Source organism: Macaca mulatta, chromosome 6 (genome assembly GCF_049350105.2).
Source record: "Macaca mulatta isolate MMU2019108-1 chromosome 6, T2T-MMU8v2.0, whole genome shotgun sequence".
In the NCBI taxonomy this organism is placed as follows: domain Eukaryota; kingdom Metazoa; phylum Chordata; class Mammalia; order Primates; family Cercopithecidae; genus Macaca; species Macaca mulatta.
Window position 1 is genome coordinate 128,294,344 of NC_133411.1, and position 23,683 is coordinate 128,318,026.

The following is a 23,683-nucleotide window of genomic DNA, read 5'->3' on the forward strand; positions in this document are numbered from 1 at the left end:
TTCATTCTAGAAATCACTATGTAAATATGCACTTTTTGATCTGTGACCAATCATATCAGTTCTTTTAAAGTCTTTCAGTGATTGATTATGTAGCACCTGTTACTCAGTTCATACACAGCAAAGCATGCAGTTGTTTTGTTTCTTCTCCTGTGATAAACCCATATGATAGAGTACAAAATTGGATTTAATCAGAAGAGGGAAGTGGCCAACTAAGATGAAAGTGCATCCATAAAAAAAGTGATAGTACTGAGAGTGATATTCAAGATATTCAAGTTGAACATAAGTGAAGTTAGAGAACAAATAGCCAACTGTGGGTATGTTGACAATGCTGCCATTTGAAAGACTCTAGATGTACAGCCAGAGGAATTTAGTGAAGGTGAACTTATAAATGTAGAAAGTAGTTGTGATAAAATGATGAAGATGTTCAGAGATAGTGACCTTGCCAAAAAACTTTACATTGAAGGGATTCACAGCACTGAAAATGCAAAGAACAGTATGTTGGAAGCTGATAAAATCTTAGAAGTGTGACAGTTTGTTTAAGGCACAGAAGAAATGCTTGCTTCATATCCTGTTACAGAGATAAAAGGCAATCGCTACTCAAACTACTCTTGATAAGTTTTTTACAAAGAAATAAAACATGTTATTTCTTTGTATTCCTAATATTTTAATTACAGTATGTTAAAATTAGTTTATTTAAAAAATTTTTTTCTATTCATTTATAGCTGATGGTAAGAGTTTTTAGTGTTTTGACAAATGTTTTTAAAGGTCACAAAACATTTGTAATTTTTCCCATTGATTATTATTGCTCTGTATAGTTTCTGCATGCATGGTCATTTTTATAGTCATGCAATACTGTATGAAACAAGGACTGCCTATATAAGTATCTTTCACTTTTTGTGTCATCAGCCACATCCCTCACATTCTCAATTTCCAGACGTTCTCCTGCACAAATTGACATCTAACTCTAACTGTTCTCTGGTGACAAAAGTCTTCCAGGCCTACTAAGCTATGGCTTTTATTTTTCTCATATCCTACATGCTTAAGGGTAATGAAGGGAGTTTGTGTCTCCTTGTTCCTCACTGCCCTTTTTTGAGTGATTTATTTATTCATATATTCAACAAATATTTATTAAGCACTTCATTTATCTAGGAATATCTTTATTTCACTTCTATATTTTGAAGGAGAGTTTTTGCTGGATATAGGATTGTTGGTTAGCAAGGCCTTCTTTAGCTGTCTTGTTTCTGAATCTTTTTGTTAAATGTCTAGGGTCTGCCCTTACACCCAGTCAATATCACAACTTCAAAGTAGTTGAGATGTTACCTTCCCTAATTGTTTGCTCCTGAGATCTCTGTTACTTTTGATAATGCCTCTGGGCCTAGAATTTTAAAGACAACCCCTCTGGCAGGGCATCAGAACTCTAGTCTTCACAGCCTGCCCTGCTGACGCTGGTGGAACACCTACACCACAGAGATTGGGGTAGAATGGGAACAGCTCCTAACCAAGTTCTCACTGTTTTACCCAGATCAAATCCCATAGATTTTTTAAAATAAATACTTCTCTATGTGTTATATGCATGGGTCAACCATTGGTTGTTTTCTACAACTTTGTTCAATTTTATTGTTGCTTTTTGGAGAAAGGACTTACCAAGCTGTTTACTCAGCTGTTCCAGAAGTTCCACTCTCCCTGCTATGTTTCTTTGTTGGTCTTCCAAGGTTTTACAACCTTTTTTTCAAACTTTCCACATCTCCCTTTCCATCCTATCCTCACTCTTAATTGATGACCTCACCTTGTAAGTCTCTGAGAAAGATAGAATCAGACAAAACTTTTTCATCATCCCAATTTAAAGTTACAGATCAATTACATTTGTTCCTGGCTTATTCCCTCCTGTTATAGTGGAGGAAAAGTCCTTCTATCAAAGACCATTTTCTCGAGTTCTACTCTGAATCGCATTCTTTCTTTTCTTCTCTACTCTCCCCTGTGTTTTCAGTTCTCTTCCTCTCTGTCGAATCCTTCACATCAAGACAAAAATGTGCTTTAGTATCTCCCATCCCAAACCCCTGCTTTGACCCTGAAATATTTTCCAGCTGCTATCCCATTTTTCCCACTCACATTCAGCTTTTCAAAACTATAGACACATGTGGTTTCTACTGCCTTGTTTCCCTTTCATACTTACTTAGCATATAACTTTCTGACCCAGTTACACCCATTAAAACTGCTCTTGTTGAGATTCAGGTGATATCCATGTCAAGTATAGTGGAAACTTTTTAATTATTTCTTAATCTGTCTTCTTAGCATCATTCAACATTCTTCACTACTCGTGCCTTGAAATGCTTTTCTCTCCTTTTCTCTTGATGCGAGTTTCTTGTAGCTTTTTTTCTTAAACTTACTATTTATTCCTTCATAATCTTCTTTCTTCATCCTTCCTCTTCTATTTGACCCATGAATGTTGGTCTTCTTCGTGATTTGTACATTTTATATCGGTTTTCCCCAAAACCTTCCCTCTCATACCCAGTCTTTCCATTTTATGAAATTATATATTCATCCTTATAGTTGCTCAAGCCAAAAACCTGGGAATCATTTGTTTTTCCCCCACCTTCTCTTGCTCTCCAAATCTATCAGCAGATCTGTCGGTGCTTTCTCCAAAATATGTCTTGAATCTACTATTTCTCTCCAGCTTCATTACTAACCACCTATATCCAAGCTGCCAACTCCTGTTTTAGTTACTGATGTCTCCATTTCTACTCTTGCCATTTAGCTTTTCTCTCATAAGAGAGTGATCGTAATGATATACTTAGCATACAAATCTCAGAAGCTGTCTTCTACCTACAACTTATTGGTGGCATTCCCTTACATTCCTTTACCATGGCCTGCGAGACCCCATCTGAGCTGTCATTTGCTATTCTCTCCAATCTTTCTCCCAACATTTATCTTTCTGCTTAGCAGACTCAATCAAACTATTTTCAAACCAAACTCTTTCCCAAACTCTTTCTGCATTCTTTTCCCACTGTCTAAAATGCTTTTCTTCCCCCTTGTTGTATCGTTTATTCCTTCTTGTCCTTTAGTTCTCATACTTTTCTTTTTTTCTTTTTTATTTTTTTGAGACAAAGTTTGGCTCTGTTGCCCAGGCTGGAGTGCAGTGGTGCGATCTCGGCTCACTGCAACCTCCCCCTCCTGGTTCACACCATTCTCCTGCCTCAGCCTCTCAAGTAGCTGGGACTACAAGTGCCCACCACCACGCCCAGCTAATTTTTTGTATTTTTAGTAGAAACGGGGTTTCACCGTGTTCACCAGGATGGTCTCGATCTCCTGAACTTGTGATCCGCCCACCTCGGCCTCCCAAAGTGGTGGGATTACAGGCGTGAGCCACCGCGCCCGGCGTCTTGTACTTTTCAAAGAGGACTTCCATGATCACCTTATCTCAATTCTCCTTATTCTCCATTTCTTTTCTTTGTAGCACTTAATACAAGTTGTATTTAGTTTCCTGTTATTTGCCTATTTTTTCCACTAACATGTAAAATGTAAATGAGGGTGGTGATTGTATCTGTCTTAAAAATTCTTAAATCAGGTAGAATTCTTGCCGCACAGTGAATACTTAATAAATTTTTGTTGAATGGATGAAAAAATAATGGAATTGTATCAAGTGATGTCAAAGGCATAGGATGGTAAGATAATAGTTACTTACCTCTCTTATAGTGAAGTATCTGCAAATGAGATGAATTATTACTGTTAGACTATATGTTTGAATGTATTAAATTAGATATTTGGCTGATAAATTTCATGATTCCTTTATTTTAGCCTTTTCTACCCCCTTCTCAAAGTAGAGCTGAATATGATTCAGAGGAGAGTCTGGGAAGTGATGATGATGATGATGATGATGATGTTTTAGCATCAGATTTCCATCTCCAGGAGCATTCTAATTCAAATTCATATAGGTATGGAATATTTTATTTTAAATTTCTTTTTAAAAATCATGGTTTATATAAATAATATTTTTGAAAAAATACGTGTGAAATTAATAGCTTGTTGACTTTATAACACATTATAACCCAGATTTCTTTAGTTGAAATTGTTAAATTCCTTTCCTTAACAATAATTTCTATGTTGACTTTATAACACATTATAACTCAAATTTCTTTAGTTGAAATTGTTAAATTCCTTTCCTTAACAATAATTTCTCACATACCTTTGTTTGTCCATTAATGGACTATCCGTAATTTGCATCATTCCTCACAAATCTTGCTCCAAGATTATACCTTGCATTTTGGACTCTAACATAAACAAGTTCTACTGTTTTAGTCTAGAAAATATAAAGTATTTTCAGTAGAACACTAGTACTATAAGATATCAATAGGCACTATCTTCAAAAAGTACTCTGTATACCATATAAATGTTCTAAATGCTCACCTCTGGCTCCAGTACTGCGTTATTCTTACATTCATGAATGATGGAATATTAACTTGTCTCTGTTGATATGTTTACATCTAAAACATATATATGTTTTACTAAAACATGGTATGTTAATGGCGTGATAAAAAAATGTAAATTTTCCAAAAGAGATAAATGTATGAGGACATTGAAGTCATTCTTTATTTAAAAGTTACTATGAGATTATTTACTTCCTGGTTTATTGAGAGTTTTTTTCCCCCTGCTGAATGAATTTTACTTTTTCAGTATATAAATCATTTAAAAGTCAAACTGCACAACTCAACAACAAAAAGACAAATAATTTAAAAAATAAACGAAGGGCTGGGCATGATGGCCTATACCTGTAATCCCAGCACTTTGGGAGGCCAAGGTGGTCAGATCACTTGAACCCAGGAGTTCAAGATCAGCCTAGACAACATGGCAAAACCCCATCTATATTTCTAAAAAAAAAAAAAATGTTAATGAACAAAGGACTTGAATAGACATTTCTCCAAAGATGATATGAAAATGGCCAATAAGAATATGAAAAGATGTTCAATATCATTAATCATTAGAGAAATGCAGATCAGTTTCCCAATGAGGCAACATCTCATATGCATTAGGATGGCTACAAAAAAAAAAAAAAAAAACATAACAGTGCTGGCAAGGAGGAGGAGAAATTGGAATCTTTGTGCACTTTTGGTGAGAATGTAAAATGGTGCAGCAACTGTGAAAAACAGTATACTGGTTCCTTAAAAAATTAAAAATAGAAATTAACATATGATCCAGCCTTTCCACTATGGATATATACCTGAAAATATTGAAAACAGGGACTGAAACAGATATTTGTACTTCCCATGTTCTTAGCAGCACTAGTTACAGTAACCGAGGGGAAGAAACAATCAAGTGTGTTTTAACAGGTGAATTACTAAACAAAATGTGCTATGTATGTTCAACGGAGTATTATTCAGCCCTAATTAGGAAGGAAATTCTGACACATGCTACAACATGGATATAATGCTAAGTGACATAAATCAGTCACAGAAAGGGTTATAGTATGTGATTTCACTTATATGAGGTACCTAGAATCGTGAAATACATAAAGACTAAAAATAAAATAGTGGTTTTCAAGGGCTGGTGGTGGGGGGAGATGGGGAATGAATTTAGAGTTTCAGTTTTGCAAGATAAAAAGAATTCTGGAGTTGGATGGTGATGGTGGTTGCACAGCATTATGAATGTACTTAATGCCCCTGAACTATAAACTTAAAAATGGCCAAAATGGTAAATTTTATGTTTTTGTACTACTGTTAAAAAATAACTAAAAATTCAGTCCTTTAAGAAATAAATATGTTCCACTTGAAATAAAAGAGAAGCTGACTTTTTTTTTAATCAAACTATATAAAAATGTGAAATCACAAGTTTGACTTAAGCTTCTATTTACTCTATCCGATTTCTTCTGCACATCCTCTACAGCAAATCACTTTTATTAGCTTCTGGTTTATCCTTCTGTTTGCAAATAAGCAAAAGCATCTGTCCAAACTTATTCCCCCAGATTTCTTGCAGAGGGTAGCATACTACATATAGTGTTCTGCTACCTGCTTTTTATTTATTACTATATATGAAAACTTACTCCATATTAACATTTAGAGATCCTTCTTCATTACTCCTTATGGTTACCCTAATATTCCTTAGGTCAAAAATAGTTATTCAACGAGTACTCTCGTCGTGGACAATTTTGGTTATTTTTGCACTTCTGCTATTGTAGATAATGCTGAAACGACTAACTGGATGTGTATATTATTTTGTTTTCATAGAGGGGTATATTCAGGTTGATTCCTAATAGTGGAATTTGTTGAATCAAAGGGTAGTATACTTTTCTAAATTCCTATAGAAATTGTTAACAGATCTATTGTTGCTTTATTTTTAGTTGGTCCTTGATGCGGTTGGCAATGGTGCAATTGGTGCTCAACAATTTGAAGACTTTTTATCCCTTTGCAGGTCATGATCTTGCAGGTAATAAATAGCTCCACTTGAACTCATGGTACCATTGCTTTTGACTTACTACGTGTTTTTGTTTTTTTTGTTTTTTTTTTTCTGGAGTGGGGGAAAAGTTTAGTGACATCCTGTTATAGAAGTTAGATTTCTTTTAACTAAACCAACCGTCTGTAAATGTATCTGTCATACTGTTAGGTGCTTGAGGAGGGCAACATCCAAGAAATCAAGGGCACTGAACGTGATATGATTGACTATATTGAGACTCTATACTCTAGCCAAGTGTTAAGGGATTTTACAATGGAGAGAAAAGTAAACAAATGCAAAAGCTAGCAATTATTAACTTCAAAGGAGGAAAAGATTGTACAGGAAAGAAAGGGGCATGATAACATTCTAAGTGATTCTGCTATGAACTATAGTTCTGTATATACGATACGGTAAACACAAAAATACCAATTTAACGAAATATTTTTATGAGACTCTATCATAATGATGACAGAGGAGTTTATTCTCATTATGCCATAGTAGTAAATCAGTAGATCATTTCTGAAATTGAAAAATTAAGTATTAAGCATGTTATTTAGATATAGAGAGGTAAGTAGTAGGAATAACTAAAAGTTGAAAGTGAGATCAGGACTCCAGAGTATGGATGGACAGAATTGCAAAGTGCTGAGTTCCATGGCAAGTATTATTTAATTTTAACTTTATGTTTTGTTTTCATTTTCTATAGCTCTTAAAGAGTTATATGCCATACAGAAATTAGTCCGATACAAATTAAAGCAGGAGTGTCCAATCTTTTGGCTTCCCTGGGCCACACAGGAAGAATAATTGCCTTGGGCCACACATGAAATACATTCATACTAACAACAGATGATGAGCTTAAAAGAAAAATCACAAAAAATTTCATAATGTTTTAAGAAAGTTTACAAATTTGTGTTGGGCTTCATTCAAAGCTGTCTGGGCCGTATGCAGCCTGTGGGCCATGGGTTGGACAAGTTTGATTTAAAGCAATTAATTTTCCCCACATACATATTTTTAAAATCTTCAGATACATTTTTCTTGTAATATTGAAGTCAGAAGCAGTAATGTTGAAATACTTACACAGATTTATGGCATACCTTTTGTAATCCTCTGGGTTTCTTTGCCCATCTCACCTTGCACATCTTCCCTGCCAAAGTGTATGTTAATATTTAATCTCAGTCTTTTTTTTTTCCTGCATCCGCTCTCCCTGCTCTCATTTCAGTCTTCCTTAAAATTGAATATGGCATTTTACTGCATAAGATTAATATGAGTCAGTGTTCCCATTTTAGAGCTTCCAGTTAGTTCACCTCTTTGTCATGCGGTTCTAAAAACTCTTCAATGTTGGGAACAAGTTCTTCTCCGACGACTTGAAATCCATGGTGGGCCACCTCAAAATTATATCGCAAGTCATACCTCTGAAGAGAGTTTGTCTGCAGGTCCTGCAATTCTTCGCCACAAAGCTTTACTGGAACCTACGAACACTCCTTTCAAGTAGGTTTTCTTATGAATATTGTTTGGGTTTTTTTGTTTGTTTTTTGAGATGGCATCTCGCTCTGTCATCCAGGCTGGAGTGCAATGGCACAATCTCAGCTCACTGCAGCCTCTGCCTCCTGGGTTCAAGCGATTATCCTGCCTTAGTCTCCTGAGTAGCTGGGATTATAGAAGCCCGCCACCATGCCTGGTTAATTTTTGTATTTTTAGTAGAAATGGGGTTTCACCATGTTGGCCAGGCTTGTCTCAAACTCCTGACCTCAGGTGATGCACCCGCCTCGGCCTCCCCAAGTGCTGGGATTACAGGTGTGAGCCACCACACCCACCCTGAATACTGTTTTTAAGATAGGAGTTTTACTTTTTGGGCTGCACGTTCTTGTCATAACTACTCAACCCTGCCAATGTAGAGTGAAAGCAACCATAGACAACATGTACACAAATATATTCAGTTGTTGTCCAATAAACTTTATTTCTTAAAATGGTAGGTAGACTAGATTTGGACTGTGAGCCATAGTTTATTGATGCCTGCTCTAGAGCAGTGCTGTTCAAAATAACTGGTTACAGAAGTGTTAAAAGTTTATAGCACTAAGCAGCAGTCAACAGATGCAGCACAATTCCTGTCAAATTACCAACATCATTCTTAACAGAATTAGGAAAAAACTATTCTAAATTTCACATGGAACCAATAGAGAGCTGGACTAGCCAAAGCAATCCTAAGCAAAAAGAACAAGGCATCACATTACCTGACTTCAAACTATACTACAAAGCAACAGTAACCAAAACAGCATGGTACTGGTACAAAAATAGACAAATAGACCAGTGGAACAAAATAGAGAACCCAGAAATAAACTCATGAGAATTTGTTCTACAGATTATTTCATCACTCAGGTAGTACTAAGCCCAGTACCCAGTAGTTACTTTTCCTTTTTTGGAGACAAAGTCTTGCTCTGTTAACCAGGCTGGAGTGCAGTGGCATGGTAACAGTTCACTGCAGCCTTCACCTCCTGGGCACAAACGATCCTCCTGTGTTGGCCTCCTGAGTAGCTGGGATCACAGGCATGCAACACCATGCCCAACTAATTTTTTGTATTTTTTGTAGAGACGGGGTTTCACCTTGTTACTCAGACTGGTCTCAAACTCCTGTGCTCAAGCAGCCCATCTGCCACAGCCTCCCAGAGTCCTGGGATTTCAGCTGTGAGCCACCATGCCTGGCCCCCAATAGTTATTTTTTCTGATCCTCTTTCTCCTCCCCCCTCCCCCCTCAAGTAGACCCCACTGTCTGTTGTTCCCTTCTTTGTGTTCACGAGTTCTCAACATTTAGCTCCCACTTTTAAGTGAGAACATACAGTATTTGGGTTTCTGTTCTTGTGCTAGTTTGCTAAGGATAGTAACCTCCAGCTCCATCCATGTTCTTGCAAAAGACATTATCTCATTCTTTTTTATGGCTGCATAGTATTTCTTGTATCTGTACCACATTTCCTTAACCAGTCTGTCACTGATGAGCATTTAGGTTCGTTCCATGTCTTTGCTATTGTGAATAATGCTGCAGCGAACACTTGTGTGCATGTGTCTTTTAGGTAGAATCATTTATATTACCCTAGGTATATACCCAGTAATGGGATTGCTGGGTCAAATGATAGTTGCATTTTTAGCTCTTTGAGGAATCGCCATACTGCTTTCCACAGTGGTTGAAGTAATTTACACTCCCACTGACAGTGCATAAGTGTTCCCTTTTCTCTGCAACCTTCCCAGCATCTGTTATTTTTTATAAATAATCTGTTATTTTTTAATGATAGCCATTCTGACTGGTGTGAGATGGTATCTCATTGTGCTTTTGATTTGCTTTCTCAAATGATCAGTGATATTGAGCTTTTTTCTTATGCTCATTGGCATGTACGTCTTCTTTTGCAAAGTGTCTGTTCATGTCCTTTGCCCATTTTTTAATGGTGGTGTTTGTTTTTCTTTTGTAAGTCAGTTGAAGTTCGTTATAGATGCTGGATGTTAGACCTTTGTCAGGTACATAGTTTGAAAATATTTTCTCCCATTTAGGTTGTCTGTTTACTCTGTCGATAGTTTCTTTTGTTGTGCAGAAGCTCTTAAGTTTAATTAGATCCTATTTGTCAATTTTTGCTTTTGTTGCAATTCCTTTTGGGGTCCTTGTCATAAAATCTTTGCCTGTTCCTATGTCCAGGGTGGTATTGCCTAGGTTGTCTGCCAAAACTTTTATAGCTTTTGGTTTAACATGTAAGTCTTTAATCCATTTTGAGTTGATTTTTGTGTATGTTGCAAGGAAGGGGTTCAGTTTCAATCTTCTGCATTTGGCTAGCCGGTTATCCCAGCACCGTTTATAGAATAGGCAGTCTTTTCTTAATTGCTTGTTTTTGTCAGCTTTGTTGAAGATCAGATGGCCAGAGGCGTGTCACCTTATTTCCCAGTTCTCTATTCTGTTCCAGTGGTCAATGTGCCTGTTTTTGTACCAATACTTTTCCATTTGGTTACTGTATTTTTGTAGTATACTTCAAAATCAGGTAATGTGATTCCAGTTTTGTTCCTTTTGCTTAGGATTGCCTTGCTATTTAGGCTTTTTTTTTTTTTTTTTTTTTTTTTGTTCCATACTAATTTTAAAATAGGTTTCTCTAGTTCTGTGAAGAATGTTGTTGGTGGTTTGTTAGGAATAGCATTGAATCTGTAAATTGCTTTGGGCAGTATATCCACTTTAATGATACTGATTCTTCTTCTCCATGAACATGGGATGTTTCTTCCATTTGTTTGTGTCTTATGTGATTTCTTTGAGCAGTGTTTTGTAATTCTCATTGTAGAGATCTTTCACCTCCTGGTTAGCTGTATTTCTAGGTATTTTATTCTTTTTGTGGCAGTTATGAATGGGGCTGCCTTCCTGATTTGGCTCTCATCTTAGCTGTTGTGTATAGGAATGCTGGTGATTTCTTGTGCACTGATTTTTGTATTCTGAAACTTTGCTAAGTTGTTTATCAGATCTAGGAGTTTTTGGGCTGAGACATAGTGTTTTCTACATATAGAATCATGTCATCTACAAACAGGCATAGTTTTACTTCCTGTCTTCCTATATGGATGCCTTTTATTTCTTTCTCTTTCCTGATTGCTCTGGTCAGGACTTTGAATACTAGGTTGAATGGGAGTGGTGAGAGAGAGCATCCTTGTCTTGTGTTTATTTTCAAGGAGAATGCTTCCTGCTTTTGCCCATTCAGTATGATGTTGGCTGTAGGTTTGTCATAGATGGCTCTTACTATTTTGAAGTATGTTCTTTCAATACCTAGTTTACTGGGAGTTTTTACATGGATTGATGTTGAATTTTATCAGAAGCCTTTTCCGATATAATTATGTGGTTTTTGTCTTTAGTTCTGTTTGTGTGATTCATCACGTTTATTGATTTGCATATGTTGAACCAAACTTGCATCCTGGGAATTAAGCCTACTTGATCATGGTGAATTAGCTTTTTGATGTGCTGCTGGGTTTGGTTTGCGAGTATTTTGTTGAATATATTTGTGTTGACATTCATCAAGGATATTGGTTTGAAGTTTTTTTGTTATGTCTCTGAAGGTTTTGGTATCAGGATAATGTTGACTTCATAGAATTAGGTGTGGAGGAGTTCCACCTCCTCAATTTTTGGAGTAGTTTTAGTAGGAATGGTATCAGCTTTTCTTTGTACATTCAGTAGATTTTAGCTGTTAATCCATCTGGTTCTGTGCTTTTTTTGGTTGGTATGCTATTCATTACTGATTGAATTTCAGAGCTCATTATTAGCTTTGTCAGGGAATTGTTTCTTCCAGGTTCAGTCTTGGGAGGGTGTGTGTGTCCAGGAATTTATCCATCTCTTGTAGGTTTTGTAGTCTGTGTGCATAGAGGTGCCCATAGTAGTTTCTAATGGTTATTTTTATTTCTGTGGGGTCAGTGGTAACATCCCCTTGGTCATTTCTAATTGTGTTTATTTGGATCTTCTCTCTTTTCTTCTTTATTAGTCTAGCTAGCAGTCTCTCTGTCTTACTAATTTTTTCAAAAGACCAGCTCCTGGATTTGTTGATCTTTTGAATGGTTTTGTGTGTCTCAATTTCTTTCAGTTCAGCTCTGATTTTTGTTATTTTTTATCTTCTACTAGCTTTGGGGTTTATTTGTTCTTGCTTCTCTGATATTTTCCATTATGATGTTAGGTTGTTAATTTGAGATCTTTCTAACTTTTTGGTGTGGACATTTAATGCTATGAATTTCCTCTTAATGCTGCCTTAGCTATGTCCCAAAGATTTTGGTAAAGCATACCTACTTTTGTTAGATCCTATGGCCCTAGGCTAGGGATCAACAAACTATCGCCATCCCCACAGGTGAAATCCAGACCTCTCCATGCTTCTTTAAATAAAGTTTTATTGAATTATAGCCATAAATGCTCTCAATTTTGCATATTGCCAGTGTTTGCCTTCCCACTGGAAGTCGACAGTCCCTAATTCAGTTCTGAAATGTTCCAAAATTCAAAATTTTTTGAGTACCAACATGATGCTATAAGTAGAAAATGCCACATGTAAGTATTTAACACAAACTTTGTTTCATGCATACAATTATTAAAAATATAATTTCTCACCTTCACTGCCTGTAATCCCAGCACTTTGGAAGGCCAAAGTGGGTGGATCACCTGAGGTCAGAAGTTCAAGACCAGCCTGCCAACATGGTGAAACCCTATCTCTACTAAAAATACAAAAATTAGCTGGGCGTGGTGGCAGGTGCCTGTAATCCCAGCTACTCAGGAGGCTGAAGCAGGAGAATCACTTGAACCTGGGAGGTGGAGGTTGCAGTGAGCCAAGATCGCCTTGTTGCACTGCAGTCTGGGCCAAAGACTGAGATTCCATCTAAAAATATATATATATATACACACACACACACACACACACACACGTGTGTATGTATGTATATATATAATTTCTTACCTTCAGATTATGCATGTAAGATGTATGTGAAACATAAATGAATTTTTAATTTAGACATATATATTCAAATATTTCTAAATCTGAAAATAGATGAAATTCAAAATACTTCTGGTCGCAAGCATTTTAGATAAGAGATACTTTACCTGTACAGTATCAGACTTGAGTAGTTGTGGCAGAGACCATATGGTCCACAAAGCCTTTAAGGAAAAGGTTGGTGATATGATCTGCCTCCAATCATATAGTCTGATTGCAGTTAACTTATTATAATAAACATTTATATGGCACCAAGGAATTGTTGCAAGTTAATCAGAAATTTCTGAGGTTTATAATTAAATTTGCTGTCTCTCTCTGTAGATCCAAACACCATCTGGCACTGTCTGTGAAGAGGCTTTGGCAGTATTTGGTGAAGCAGGAAGAAATTCAGGAAACCTTTATCAAAAATATATTCACAAAGAAACGGTGTCTAAATGAGGTCTGTGTAAGTTAAAACCTGTTTACTATTTTATTATTAAGTCTTTTATATTATTATGTAACCATTAAAATGAGATGTATTTTACAGATTTTATATGATAAACATAGGCAATTAATGCTTAGAAAAGTGTAATTTAGAAGGGGGCAGTATTTTCATAAATCAATTTAATTTAATTCAAATTAAAATGGGACTTTTTTCCTTGAAAAAAATGTTTAAGATTCCACATCTTGTTTCTTGTATTTTGAATTGTCATGATCATCAATTTAAGAGACAAGATAGAAATTTTCTATGATTTTTCATGTGACAATTAAAAGAAGTCTATCTTAGAAGTTTAATTGTAACTGGGTTTATATACTGAAAAATTTTTATTTTATGTATGTATTTTTTTTGAGACGGAGTCTCTGTCACTCAGGTTGGAGTACAGTGGCACCATTTCAGCTCACTGCAACCTCTCCCTCCCAGGCTCAAGCAATCCTCCCACCTCAGCCTCCCAAGTAGCTGGGACCACAGATGCATGCCACCATGCCCAGCTGATTTTTTGTATTTTTGGTAGAGACAGGGTTTCACCATATTGCCCAGGGTGGTCTTGAATTCCTGCGCTCAGGCAATCTACCTGCCTTGGCCTCCCAAAGTGCTGAGATTACAGGCTTGAGCCACTGCACCCAGCCAACTTTTTAAATATGTACATTTTCTTTTCTGTGGATTATGCTTAAATTAATGAAATTTTACAAACCCAAATTAACCTATACTGTAACTGGTTGCTTATACCTTGATATTATCATAATGGTTTGGTTTTTTTTGGTTTTTTTTGTTTTTGTTTTTGTTTTTTTTTGGTCATTTAGTTTAGTGCTAGTAATAAGTACCAGTTTCATGATATGGGGAACTTGCTTCTTTCATTTGAGAAGTTTTGTTACTAAAAAGTCCAGGTGAACTAAACAGTAGACATAGTGATGTAGTCAATTATTTTTGTCTCCTGGACTGATAACAGAGAGTTCAGAACTGACATTTGGTATGTGAACCACATTTTGCGTAGCACTGAACTAGTCTGAAAGCAAGCTTTGTACAGTTTTTGAAGTTGGAGGAAACACTGAAGATACTTTGGTTGAAGAAATAAATTGAATGGTTTCACAATAGACAAGCAAAAAGCAAGATGACATCTAACCTTTCTGCCTTAAAGGAAAATTACATATGTATCTCATTGTCTCTCAGTTTAAGCACCAATTTTAAGTGGAAACTGTATATGCTATTATTTACTATTTGCCTCATTTTGTAAATGTATTCAAATCAACCAAGTCGGGAAATAGTGTGTAGCATTCTTGCTGACTTAGAAGAATTTTGACCTGAGTACCTTTGTATAATATTGAAATTTAGACAAACATGAATGTATTTCATTTATTTGATCTTTTTTTAAAAAAAATTGATATATTTGACTAATCTTACAAAAATCTTATTTTTCTACTGCTGATATGTTTGGGTATTTGGGAAATGAAGTAGTTCTGAAAACAATACAAAGAAACTATTGAACCATTATATTGTCTAGTTGATCCAGGAATAGAATCATTAAGGAAATAGAGTAGTATAATCAAGCCAGAATACATAAACGTAGCAAATAATAAATATAACTACACATTTTAAAATTTCTGTTATTCTTTGGAGTTTCATGATATCTCAAGAAATTTTTAAAATTATTTTTATTGTAATTATTTTAATCAGAAGCGTGAACATGAATGTTAGACTGACAGTTTTGTGACTATCATTAAGCTAAATGTTTTCTTTGAATTTTGTTTTTTTAATTCAAAATGACTATAATAGCCCTTACTTTGCAGTGTTTTGATAAATTTACTTAAACCTTGACACAATTAATTATAGTTATTAAAAGTTTGTTGTTATTGCTTTGTTTTTTTATTCTTGATAGTGATACTCTTAAAAATAGTGTCTTTTTGATAACAAATATGAAAAGAAAAATGTTGTATAGTAAAGCATAGATTTGAATGGAATTAAATAGAATCTTTATAGAGTTTGTGTAAAATTAATCTTTACTGGAAAGTTTACTAGTCTATTTTTAGTATTAACAAAATCACCTTCCATCTCTTATTTTTCTAAAATGATGATTATACTTAAATATTTTAATTGAAGTCACGTGATTTTCCAGGTGGTTAAGAGATACATATATGACAGGCCCTGTATTTTGGATAGCAGGTGATGGGAGAGTATTCTGAGAACTGCTCTTTCTTTATTTATGTGTTTGAAAATGAAATTTTATTTACAGTTTCTTCATCTGACCCTAAAATCCTGGTTTTCACAGATCTTTTCTTTTCCTGTATAGTAAGGTTTACTGGTACATGTGTTTTAAAATAGAGTGTCTTCTCTCTTTGTATTTAAATAGAAAGTACAGACAACTGCAATTAGATTAAGTCATTCTTAATAAAAACTTGGGACTTGACAACTCCCATCATTGTTCCCAATTCCTTTTTCTGTTTTTTGTTTTGTTTTGTTGAACTTTCTGAGAAGAACTAAAAGTCTTGGAACAACTCTTTCTTTAACAAGTACTGCTATTCCCTTTTAAGAAGTATATGTGCTTCCAAGCAATTTATTGACTGTTTCTGGCTTCATCAGTGGAAGAGAATTATAAAAATGTAGAAATTGAAATTTTCTAATCAAGAGATTTTCCTGAAGGTTCAGATGTGGAGATAAGACATAGCAGTGAGTAAGAGAATAATTCGACTTTGTTGATGGTGCTCTGACACCAGTAGCTCTGATTATTTTAATATAAACTACTTTGGTTTCAATCATGCTTTAATGTCAACATTTCGAAATTGAGTAAAAACTTCTTAGGGATAGAATAAAAATTATAGTGGTAGTTAATGAGTTCTGAGGGATTAAGTTTTGCTCATCCCCTAACCATGCACATGCTTCTTATAAGGTGTATGAAATTTTAAGAATAACTGTATATTATATAGTGTTCTTTTCTAGTAAATTTGGTTTAAAATATAACATTTAAACAATCCCCAGTATTTGCATGTTACATGTCGTCTTTACTCTTTGTCATGTGGTTATTCTTTCTTGATGAAGTCATTAGAGGACAACAGTGAAACCATCAAAAATTCTATGATGGAGGAGCCAAACATCAATAAGGTACAAAATATCATTCAACTGAAATTAGAAATTGCATTCTTTCACAAAAGAACAAAGCATTTGCATTTTAGTTTTAAACTGATCTTTGTTTCCAATGGATTTAAAGTATTGTTCCCTCAGATTATTCTCCTTTTATTTTAACAACTTAAATACTGCAGTTGTAAAAGTGATTTCTGTTTTGTTAGATAAGAGAATGCAATTTTAAAGAGAGTTGAATGTATCTTGTTTTGGCTACAAATTTTTCTGAGTAAATATAGCTAAAGTTCTTAATACATGTGATTACAAAAGCAATTGTTTAGTAGTATTTTAATTCTACAAGTATCACTTTTGAAGTTAAAATTCTCTCCTATGATATTAATTCCTAAAAATATAGTAAATACTGTTACATAGCGTTTATTTTACTGGTAGCAACAGCATGTAGCAAAGTGCCTTAAGGGTACATAGTAAGTACTCATGGTACTTGAGAATCAAAGCACAAAAGATGAGAATCTGTATAATTATGAAATAACTCCTAGGTGTTCTGTGATTGCATATTCAACTATGACTATTTTATTTTATTTTTGAGACAGAGTTTCACTCTTTCGCCCAGGCTGGAGCGAAGTGGCACAGTCTCAGCTCACTGCAACCTCTGCCGCCCAGGTTCAAGCGATTCTCCTGCCTCAGCCTCCCTAGTAGCTGGGATTGTAGGCAGCCACGACCACACCGGGCTAATTTTTTTTTTTTTTTTTTTTTTTTTTTTTGTATTTTTAGTAGAGACAGGGTTTTGCCATGTGGGCCAGGCTGATGTCAAACTCCTGACCTCAGGTGATCCACCCGCCTTGGCCTCCCAGAGTGCTGGGATTATAGGCGTGAGCCATCGCGCCTGGCCAACTCAACTGTGACTTTATGAGGTTGATATTTAACTCATGTTTTTCATATTCTCATGTTAAAACAATCTCAGCAGTGATTTTTAAGTGAAAAATTTCTCAAAAAAATTGTTAAAGTTACTAATTTCTACCTCTCATTCTTTCCAACGGGAGTCCTTTAGTAAAATAGGAGAAATAATTCTGTGCAATTACTTAAAAAGCCTGATTTGATATCAGGTGTATTTTATAACTAAAACTTTTGCAAAATAAGTATATGTGATTCATACTTTGAAAATTTCTAGTGGCCTTTGGGGGTTTTGAGGGAATATAATTCAAACTTTTAATCAATTAACAATTTTCCTTGCCTGGGTATTGATGATTACTTACTACTGTCACTGTCTACACATTATCAAGAATTCTTTTTTTTTTTTTTTTTTTTTTTTTTCTGAAGACAGAGTTTTGCTCTTGTTGCCCAGGCTGGAGTGCATGGCACAATCTCAGCCTATTGCAACCTCCACCTCCCAGGTTCAAGCAATTCTCCTGCCTCAGCCTCCTGAGTAGCTGGGATTACAGGCATGTGCGACCACGCCCAGCTAATTTTTGTATTTTTAATAGAGACAGGGTTTCTCCATGTTGGTCAGGCTGGTCTTGAACTCCCAACCTCAGGTGATCCACCTGCCTTGGCCTCCCCCAAAGTGCTGGGATTACAGGCATGAGACACTGCACCCAACCACATATCAGGAATTCTTATACAAACATTTTTGTTTTGATACTGTTTATAAAATGTTAATAATCAATGTTGTATTTCTATAGTCATCTTCATGCTTGACTTGACATCATGTCAAAATGCAGTCTTTTTGAGGGGTGGGTTAACATCATTTTGGCCAGCATTTTCCAAGCCCACTGCTATATAGTTTTTTAAAAAACTTTATAATATATGCCTGACCTAAAATAACTACATATATTTAAAGTGTAAAACTTGTTCAATTTTGGCATGTGTATACACTAGCAAAACCATCACCACAACCAGGATAATGATTATATCCATCAGTCCCCAGAATTTAATCCCTCCCTTCTTTTTCTGTCTCACCTGTGCCCTCTTCCCCAAGCAACTACCGAATTTTTTCCTGGCGTTAAAGATTAATTTGTTGTTTTCTGGAATTTTATGTAAATAGAATCATATAATACGTCATTTTTGGTTTATAGTCTGTGTCTGTTGACTTAGCATAATTATTTCAAGATTGATCTATGTTGTGTGTTTTAGTTGTTCATTCCTTTTTATTATGATGCTTATTACATTATATGGATATACCATAGTTTACCTGTTAATGAACACTTGAGCTGATTTTATTTTGGACCTATTCCAAATAAGGCTGCTTTGAATATTCATGCACAAGTCACATTGTATGGAAAAATGCTTTCATTTCTCTTGTGTAAATGCCTAGGCGTGGAAAGACTGGATCATGTGGTAGGTGTATGTTAAACGTTTTATGAAACTATTCAAATATTTTCCAAGGTGGTGGTACCATTTAGGTACATTCTCAATGGGTGGTGTACAAAATCCCATTCTATTTTTTTTTTTTTTTTTTAAGGCAGGGTCTCACTGTGTCTCCCAGACTGGGTGCAGTGGTGTGATTATGGCTCACTGCAGCCTCGACCTCCCGGGCTCAAGCAGTCCTCTTGCCTCAGCCTTCTGAGCCGCTGGGACTACACGCATGCATCACCATGCCCAGCTCATTTTTATTTGTTGTAGAGGTGGGGTTTCTCCATATTGCGCAGGCTGGTCTCAAACTTCTGGGCTCAAGCAATCTTCCCACCTCACCCTCCTGAAGTGCTGGGATTACAGGTGTGACCCACCATGCCCAGCCTTGCCTTACATTCTTACCAACAGTTGATGTAGTCTATATTTTCATTTTAACCATTCTAGTAGGTATGTAGTAGTAGTTCATTGTGGTTTTAATTTGCATCGAGCATCTTACCACATGTTTATTTGCCATTTGTCTATCTGCATAAATTGCCTTCAAATGTTGTGTTTTTTGTATTAGGTTGCTTGTTTTCTTAATTCAGTTTTAACAGTTATTTGTATGTTCTGGATAAAAATCATTTATCAGAAATGTGATTTGCAAATATTTTCTCTTATTCTGTGGCTTGTCGTTTCATTCTCTTTACAAAGTGCTTTCATTTTATTTATTTATTTTTAAACAAAGTCTTGCTCTGTTGCCTAGGCTGGAGTGCAGTGGTGTGATCTTGGCTCACTGTAATCTCCACCTTCCAGGTACAAGCCATTCTCAGTTGTGCACTACCACACCTGGCTAATTTTTGTGTTTTTAGTAGGTGAGTAGAGTGGATTTCACCATGTTGCCCAGGCTGGTCTCGAACTCCTGGCCTCAAGTGATCTGCCCACCTTGGCCTCCTAAAGTGCTGGGAAGAGGGGCGTGAACCACTGCAGCTGGCCACAAGTTCTTTTGATGTGCAGAAGTTCTAATTTTGATGATGTCTAATGTATTAGTTCTGGTTATTCATTTTCTTTTGGTGTTGTATTTAAGAAATCTTTGCCTAGCCTAAGATCACAAAGACTTTCTCCTATTCTAAGTGTTTTAGAGTTTTAGTATTACATTTAGGTCTATAATACATTTCAAGTTAATTTGTTTACATGGTGTGAAGTATAGACCTCAGTTCTTTGTTACTGTTGTTGTTTTTGCATCTGTATTTACAGCATTATTTGTTGAAAAGATTATCTTTTCTTTCACTAAACTATCTCTTTCACCTTTTCAAAACTGACGCAGATGTGTAGGTCTAATTCTGGAGTGTATTTTGGGCCATTGATCCATCTTTATGGTAATAGCTCACTGTCTTTATCACTATAACCTTATAATAAATCTTGAAGTCATGTATTATAAGTCCTTCAAATATATTCTTCATCTAAGTTCTTTTCTTTTCTCTTCTTTCTTTCTTTTTTTTTTTTTTTTTTTTGCCTTATCACTCTGACTTAGAACTTCCAGTCCAGTGTTGAATAGAAGTGATCACCAGCAGACATTATTACCTTGTTTCTGATCTTGGGGAAAACAGTCTTTTATTATTAAGTAAAATGTTTCCTTTAGGTTTGTTGTAGATGTCCTTTATAAGTTTGAGGACGTTTCTTTGCATTCCTACTTTGTTAAGAGTTTTTAATAAGAAAAGGATGTCAGATTTTTATCAAATGATTTTTTTTTGTGCCTACTATTGAGATGATCATGCTTTTTTCTTTTTTAATATGATAGGTTAATGAATTTTTTTAAATGTTAAACCAATCTAGTATTCCCAGCATAAGCTATACTTGGTCATGATGTGTTATCCTTTTTATATATATAGTTACATTTGATAAAATTTTAAGAATTTTTACATCTATGTTCATGAAGGATATTAGTTTGTAGTTTTCTTACAATGTTGTTTGTGTTGGTCTCAGATTAATGCTAGACTCTTAGAATGAATTGATGAAGATTCTCTCCTCTTTAATTTTTGGGAAGAATTTTTATAGAATTAGTGTTATTTCTGAAGTGTTTCGTAGAATCCTGAAGTTTTTTAAATGGCAAAGTTGTGTCTGTTTTGGTTATTGTGAATGATGGTGCTATGAACATTGATATACAAATATCTCAGTCTCTGCTTTCAGTTTTTTGGGGTATATACAGAAGTGGAATTGCTAGATCATATAGCAATTCTGTGTTTAGTTTTTGATCTGCATAATCTCTTTAAATCTCTTTTAGCATTAATATTTGGATTCTTTTTTCCTCACATATCCAGCCCAATCAAAGCATGGCATCTTTACAGAGTGTGACTTGAAACTTTAGGAGATCTTTTGAGACCATATTCATTGTGATTTTTTTTAACTATAATGTTATGTTGTGAGGCCTTTAACAAATAAAATTATGTTCATAGCACACGCAAGTTCCGTCTCTGTTTTTGGCTGACTGTATCATGTTCCTGCTTCCTTCCCTTCCCCAGCTTAGATTTCATGATCCATCATGGAATCAGTCAATCACTTGCAAACATCCTTATCTCTGTTCTTCCTACACTATACTTCCCTTGAAATTTCCCAAATCTGCTTAACCCCAACTCTTTGTCCTATTCTGTGCCTGCAGTCAAGCAGCTGAACATGTTTGGAGGAAAAGCACAAACCCTGGAGCTTGCCTCACTTTAAATAGCACAAATCCCAAATTAACATAAAACTTACCCTGCAGTCATAATAAATTGCTCTATAGCAAATTTGTTTTTTCATTTTCATTTTCATACTTTTTCCATTTCCTCAAACTTCCAGTATTTGTTTCCCACTCCCCACATATCAATATATTTTGCTGTTAAAATAAGTGCAGTCAGCAGTGATTTAGCCTAACCTGCCCATCATCATCTAATTTCTGCTCTATATGCAGATATTTTCTTCTGCCTCCTTTAACAGTGAGTGAACTGTCACCCTTTTATTCAAGAGCAGATCTTTCACTTGTGCACAGATCTTACCTGCTTTCACCTACCCGAGGACTTGTCTTCAGTTCTTAATAACTGAAGCCCATCTCCCTCTCTCCTCATCAGTAAATGTTTACCTCTCTCAAATTATTCTCATTAGCATGAGCAAATATATTTTAATGTTTTGCCTTTAAAAAATACTCCATTTCTCTAGTCTCCAATATAGCAAAATTCACTTAGAGTTGCCTATAAAGTCATTCAAGATTTAAGCAATAATGTTGAAACACTGTAAACAAACCACCTAGCTTAAGAAATAAAACATTATCAATTCCGTTGAATGTCTCTATGATCCTTTCCCGGTGGACTCCGCTTCTTATTCACCAGATATCACATTCTGTCTAATTTAGTTATTATTTCCAGCCCACTCCACTGAGATTGTCATAGACATGGTCACCATTGACTTCCAATATACTAAATTTAGTAGTCAATTATCTGTCTTCATATGATTCAACTTCTTAATAATCATTTGGTAGTGTTGACCCATAACATTTTTCTAAAATTGTTTCCTCACTTAGTTTCCATAATATCAAACTCTTCTATTTCTTATGTTAGCTAATTGATAACTACTGAATTGTCTTTTTCCGGTCCTTGAAATATTGGTTGCCCCAGAATTCAGTTCTCTTAGCTTTTTATCTTTTCTATCTTTACTCTCTCCTTGGGTTATCTCACGATTTAAATATTAATATAATCTGTATACTGACAACTCTCTAATCTCTCTAGTCCCAACTAATTTCCCGAATCCAGATATTGACTGCTGCAAATCTACTCCCCACTGTTTCCTTCACTTATGTCCATCTCAGTAAATGGTACCTTTACTCACCCAGCTGTCAGGCCTGATAACTAGGATTCATCCTTTTTCTTTCCTTCTTTTACTCAGACTATGATTACAGCCCATTAACAAAATGTATCCCAATTCCAAACACTTATCACTGTCACCATTCCTACTTCCCTAATCCAATCCACTATGATCTTTCACTTCAGCTACTGTAGTTGCCTTTTAACTGGTTTTCTGGCAGTCATTCTCAAACCCTTTATGTTTGGTCTCACAATAGCCAGACTTTTCAAAATCCACCAATGGTTTCTCTGACTTAGAACAGGATGTGAACTCTTTATTATTTCTTTTAAGGCCCTGCAGGAGCTGAACTTCTACCTTTATCTCCAGTCTTACCTTCTGCCACTTATGGTCATTCACAAATTAAATCTAAGACTTCTGAGATACCACCATTTCTTTGACCCACCCTCATGACGTTCTGATTATGTATCTGACATGGGGTTCAGAGTCTTTGTATTTAAAAAAGAAAAAAAAAGTCACCTCAGTTGACTGTTATTCAGGTTATCTTGACACTACCTTATTGAGAAACAATGTTCTTAGTAAATAATGAGGACAGGAATGTATTCCTACATAGAGAAAGGTTTTCTGAAGTTCATACCTGCAGGAGCTTTCCTCCCATACATGTAAAGTTTAAAAAAATTCCCCAGGTGAAACTGGTATGATCCCCCATCCTACCATAACCAGCAAGTAGCACATCCCTCTATTCCATGGAGCCATCATCTTTCTCTGTCGCCAATTTCTTCAAAACCTAAGAATGAACATTTAGTATACTTGAGATACGAGGCAGATTGGTAGGTAAGTTGGAATTTTGTCATAAAATTATGGAATTTGTTATGTACATCATTAAGAGATGATCAGCCTTTTGTAGTCAGAGCTGAGACTTCCCTTAGAAGACAAGTTGATCCTCAAGTCAACCAGAATGTTCAGCGAATACTGAAATTCTTCATAAGTAAATTATACTTTAGATTAGAATATATTTGGCTCTTTATATATGGTGACTGATTTTTGTTTCCGTAGGGGTATTTTGGTTTGGTTATCTTGT

General features: G+C 35.4%; 1 protein-coding gene across 5 annotated transcripts in view; it reads left to right on the forward strand.

Moving 5' to 3' along the window:
- Positions 1 to 23,683, forward strand: part of DMXL1 (Dmx like 1) — a 174,990-nt gene that overhangs the window by 117,674 nt on the left and 33,633 nt on the right. For 3 of the 5 annotated variants that reach the window (XM_001087590.5, XM_078005121.1, XM_028849675.2), the window contains 4 exons: positions 3,796 to 3,932; positions 6,332 to 6,417; positions 7,707 to 7,908; positions 13,215 to 13,332. In XM_001087590.5, coding sequence (XP_001087590.3) covers positions 3,796 to 3,932; positions 6,332 to 6,417; positions 7,707 to 7,908; positions 13,215 to 13,332 — 543 coding nt within the window. Of the gene's footprint in view, positions 1 to 3,795; positions 3,933 to 6,331; positions 6,418 to 7,706; positions 7,909 to 13,214; positions 13,333 to 16,404; positions 16,468 to 23,683 lie in introns of all 5 variants that reach the window. The other 2 variants (XM_028849674.2, XM_015140628.3) reach the window with 1 other exon arrangement.